At 31.9% G+C, this 4,737-nt stretch overlaps 1 protein-coding gene across 1 annotated transcript; it reads right to left on the reverse strand.

Annotated features, from left to right (window-relative positions):
* Nucleotides 1-701: 701 nt before the first annotated feature.
* Nucleotides 702-1,432, reverse strand: LOC105776782 (putative lipid-binding protein AIR1). The gene has a single exon (XM_012599692.2). The coding sequence runs from the start codon at nt 1,391-1,393 to the stop codon at nt 947-949; it is 447 nt and encodes a 148-aa protein (XP_012455146.1). The 5' UTR covers nt 1,394-1,432; the 3' UTR covers nt 702-946.
* Nucleotides 1,433-4,737: the final 3,305 nt, after the last annotated feature.

Raw genomic sequence — 4,737 nt, forward strand, 5'->3', positions numbered from 1 at the left:
CCAATAAATAAACAATACCAATTCAATGCACAATAGAAAGCAAACTGTGTTCAAACATTGTTGAAGAACAGTATCTATGCGCTGCAAATGTATTCAGCAGAAGCTTTTCTTCCATAGTTATTGAGTAAGAGGTTCAATGAAATAGGAAGGTTGAGGTTAATGCCTAACACATTAGCTCTAAGGGCAGTGCAAAGACAAACTGCAGCTTGGATCAAACTGCAGCAAACTCAATAGGTTAAGACATACACCAAGATTCAAAGGATTACATGTACCAAGTTGGCCTGGAGTGTTTGGATATAAATCTTCAGGATGAATAAAAACAGGGTTTCTCAAATCAATATTTATTTAATTGAATTTTTTAATCGAAACAAGTAAATGTTTATATATCTCCAACTGTATTGTGTAAAATATTATATATATGTATAATGAGTTTGTGGTTTTTAAAGAAAACTTAAAACTAATGAAAAATAAAATAAAATTATAGGTATATAAGTTTTTTTTATATTTAAAATGTAAGTTACCAATTTACAAATGAAGTATCAACATTTTTTAGAATGTTATTTTCGTCCAAAACATTTTTTTACCCTCATATTGATATAGCGGTGTACGAATTTTAGTTTATATCAAGAAAAGATCAAATTCGTATAAATTATTATAAGAAAATACTATAATTTATAATCTCCATTAATTATCTCATAGCATTATAGTTGATTGGGATTTTCATAGACATCTTAATTTATTGCTTAGAAAATGCATCCTTATTACAAAAATAAATTAAGACAAGAAGTAAAGAAATTATTACAAGAGATGAAAGGGAAAGGTTGAAGAGCCTTTCCTTTATGAAAAAAACAACAATTCGAGAAGTGCTATGAAATGAATCAAAGAGAGAATCCAACAAACAATCGATAAAAGAATAATCAAAGAAAATTTTCTAAAACGACAATATTTATGGAGCGCAAATGTATTCAGTAGCCACCCTTCTTCCACAATTATTGAGTAAGAGACTCAATGAAATAGGAAGGTTGAGTTTAATGTCCAAGATATTAGCTCGGACAGCAGTGCAAAGGCAAACCGCAGCTTCAAGATCAGCCAACCCATGGATCAAACTGCAGCATGGTTGGGTTGGCACGTTGCCGAGGTCGAGATTCACCAAACCACCCAACAGATTAACACACACACCAAGGTTCAATGGATTACAAGTACCATAATAGCTTTGAGCGCTACCATCGTTGGGAAACTTGTATCCGGGACGGATAACAACAGGGTTCCGAGATTTTGTGGGGTAAGAAGAACCATTAGGATTATTATCAACATTGTAAGAGCTTACTAAAGCAAAAAAGAAAAGGTTAAGAGAGAAGAAAAGCGCAGTTGATGGCTTAACCTTTGAAGCCATTTTTCCAATAGAGAATAATTTGATTTCACTGACAAAATGGACTGCGGCTTACGATGAAGGTGATGAAGTGATCAAAGGGTTTTTATAGAACACAAGGATGAGGTTTAAAACTAGAAAATGAAAGCCACTAAGTCATATCATTTGGATACTTTGGATATGTTTTCGTTGGCTTTGATTAACAAATCTCCCAGATCTATGAATGAGTTGTTATTATAATTATATATCGTAATCCCAACCATGGACCAAGCCGAACTTTTAAATTTTAATTATCAACCATAATTTATATATTTACAAGAGTAAAACGCTGCTATGGTTACTTGTCAAGTTATTCATCCAACCTCAAAGGTGTACTTAAAATTTTGAGAGGATTTAAATAAAAGTATTGAGCTCGAAATTAAAATTAGACAAAAAATAAGTTCATTTAAAATATGGATCGAGTTTGGACAAAAGCCACACATACGGTCACGCGACATGTGGTGAAATCTAAAAATTGCTTATTAACGGACTCAGACGATGAAGGTGGTGAAATGATGAAAGGATTTTTATAGAACACAAAGATGAGCTTTTAAAGATAGAAAATGGAAGTCATTAAGTCATATTATTTGGAGAATTTGGATACTTTAAGATATTGTTTCGTTGGCTCTAATTATGGAATCTCCCACGTCTACAAATGAGTTGATATTATTATCATTTTTTTTCTAATTGCGAATATGGTTTAAATTTTAATTATTAATCATAATTTATATTTATTTAAGTTAATGAGTTGGTTTATTCATTATCTTGAAATGATGTTATCAATTGAGTGCAAGATTTTTATTATTCAGATCACGTGGCTAAGTTGTGAGATAGATTTCAGGTCGTGTGGTTCAGAGACATGGTCGTGTGGCCAAACTATGTACAGTTCGAATATAGGGTCACACAGTCATGTCGTTAGGCCGTTTGCAATTCGAAATTGGGTCACACGTCCGTGTAACAACCTGTGGCCACATGGGAAAAACTTGCACAAAATTTAAATAAGACCGTGTGTGGTACGTGGCATGTGATAGCCCGTGTTCCATGTCGTGTGCACCTAAAATGACTTCCAAAACAAGACAAATCATTACTCATTTCTTAGGTACCAAGCCAAACCAATTTCAACCAATTTCACACCTTCAAAACACATTCAAACATGCTTAAAACATACCAAAACATTCAACCTAAGTGTCTAACCAATATGCCCTCATTAGCATCACATTTCATACACCAAACCAAATTCACATTCAAAGTCACAAGCCTTTATCTTATACACATGCCAAACATTTCAATTCGTCCATTCTATTCACATACAAATTTACCATATCTCAACCATTTTCAAGAAGTATAAACCAAATAACTAAAGGCAGATATATATAAACATATACAACCCAAAACTAAAATATATATACACATCCACAATATGCTTTAACCAAAATTTAAATAACATCATAGTAAAAGAATTTAAAAGCTTCTAGTATATGTCATTTATAACCCAACATCAAAATGACCAAAACTTCTACCGAGATAAAGAACAGATTGTGTGTGTGCTTTGACTTGAACTTCCAATCAATCAACATTTTTGATGATCTACAAGGAAAGAAAACAATTAAAGTAAGCAACTAGTGCTTAGTAAGTACCTATAATGTAAACTTTAACTTACCAAACATGTTTATATTCAAACCATTCGTGCATAAATTCATTCATTAGCTCATGAGCATATATTTCTTTCTTATATAACACAAACCTCATAAGGTTAATTAATAAGTGTGACAATGAAACATATAATTCCAACATATCATGGAACATGTAATAATAAACATATCAAGTACACATTTCATCCATCACATATCCCATAAGCATAACTTTTCCATTTCAAGTGTTCATAACAACATTTTCCAATTCACATGTCAAGATCATATAACATTTCATATATATATACACATTCGTTTAAACATTTATCACCTGTTGAACCAAATGAAATAACATCGAATGCTTGGGAAAATGCTCACACAAGCTGTGACTGTAATTGTATATGCTCACATGAACTATGAAATGGGCCTGCTCACACGAGTTGTGGGTCAAGATGTTAGGCTACACGATGCTACTCATACGAGCTGTGGAGAATCCGCACAAATGCAGGATCTCAACCATTTGTAGGACATCCATGATCAGCACCCAAAACTGTAAATAACCACTAATGACATGTCATTGGCATTCTAAGTATTCACGAGATTCATACAAGTCACTTTACATATCCGAATCATTTAACTTCATTTCTATTATACCATTTCAAACATACAACCGTGTATTTCACATTTTCCAAGCATAATCATCAATTTAATCAACATCATAATTTTGTCCAAAATCACTAATCGACATATATCATTCAATTTAACCATATGTAACATGAATAATCAATAAAATGTTACAGAGCATCATTTAATGAGTTTAAACAATATACAAACTTACCTAAACAAAGATGGTTATGAATACGAGGTGACGACTAATCCGTTAATTTAGCTTTTCTACAATTTGAGTCTAGTTGATTCGTTTCTTGATTTAAATAATATTTTTCACTCAATTAATTATAGGTATATAAGGTTTTTTTATTTATTTAAAATGTAAGTTACCAATTTACAAAAGAAGTATCAACATTTTGTTTAGAATGTTATTTTCGTCCAATTTTTTTTTTGAAACATCTTGTTTTAGCCTTATATTGATGTAGCGGTGGTGTACAAATTTTAGTTTATATATGGTGAAAAAATAAAGAAAATACTATAATTTATAATCTCTGTGAATAAACTTGTTGAGTTTTTTTTTTTAAGTGTGTCACTTTCAAGAGGGTTAAAATCACTATTTATATAATATGGTTACTGTTCACGGATATGGCATCGTAGATACCTCATGCATCCTAGCACATACCCTACTTTGGGACTAACACATGTTTTCAAGATGTGGGTTTGTTTGCATGGTTTTGCGAATCCACATCGTTCGAACTTATAAAAGAATGCAAACACTTCACGTGCGAACTTAAGGTGTGGGTCAAGATCAAATCAGGTACTCAGGTGTTGGGTCGGTAATGGCGAATTCCATAATAAAACTTATAGCATTGTCATTCATAAATATCTTGTTCTATTAATTAGAAATGGATTGTTATAAAAAAATATATTAAAACAATAAGTAAAGAAATTATTACAAGAGATGAAAGGGAAAGGTTGAAGAGCCTTTCCTTTATGCAAAAACTGATAAGAAATGAATCAGCGAGACAACCCAACAACCACTCAGTACATCGAAGAATAATAAAAGAGAATCGCTGTGAATGACGATAT

Source organism: Gossypium raimondii, chromosome 10 (assembly GCF_025698545.1).
Source record: "Gossypium raimondii isolate GPD5lz chromosome 10, ASM2569854v1, whole genome shotgun sequence".
NCBI lineage: Eukaryota > Viridiplantae > Streptophyta > Magnoliopsida > Malvales > Malvaceae > Gossypium > Gossypium raimondii.

What these genes read in the sequence shown, in the direction of transcription:
- LOC105776782 (XM_012599692.2), bottom strand. Translation starts at nt 1,393, where the DNA reads ATGGCTTCAAAGGTTAAGCCATCAACTGCGCTTTTCTTCTCTCTTAAC.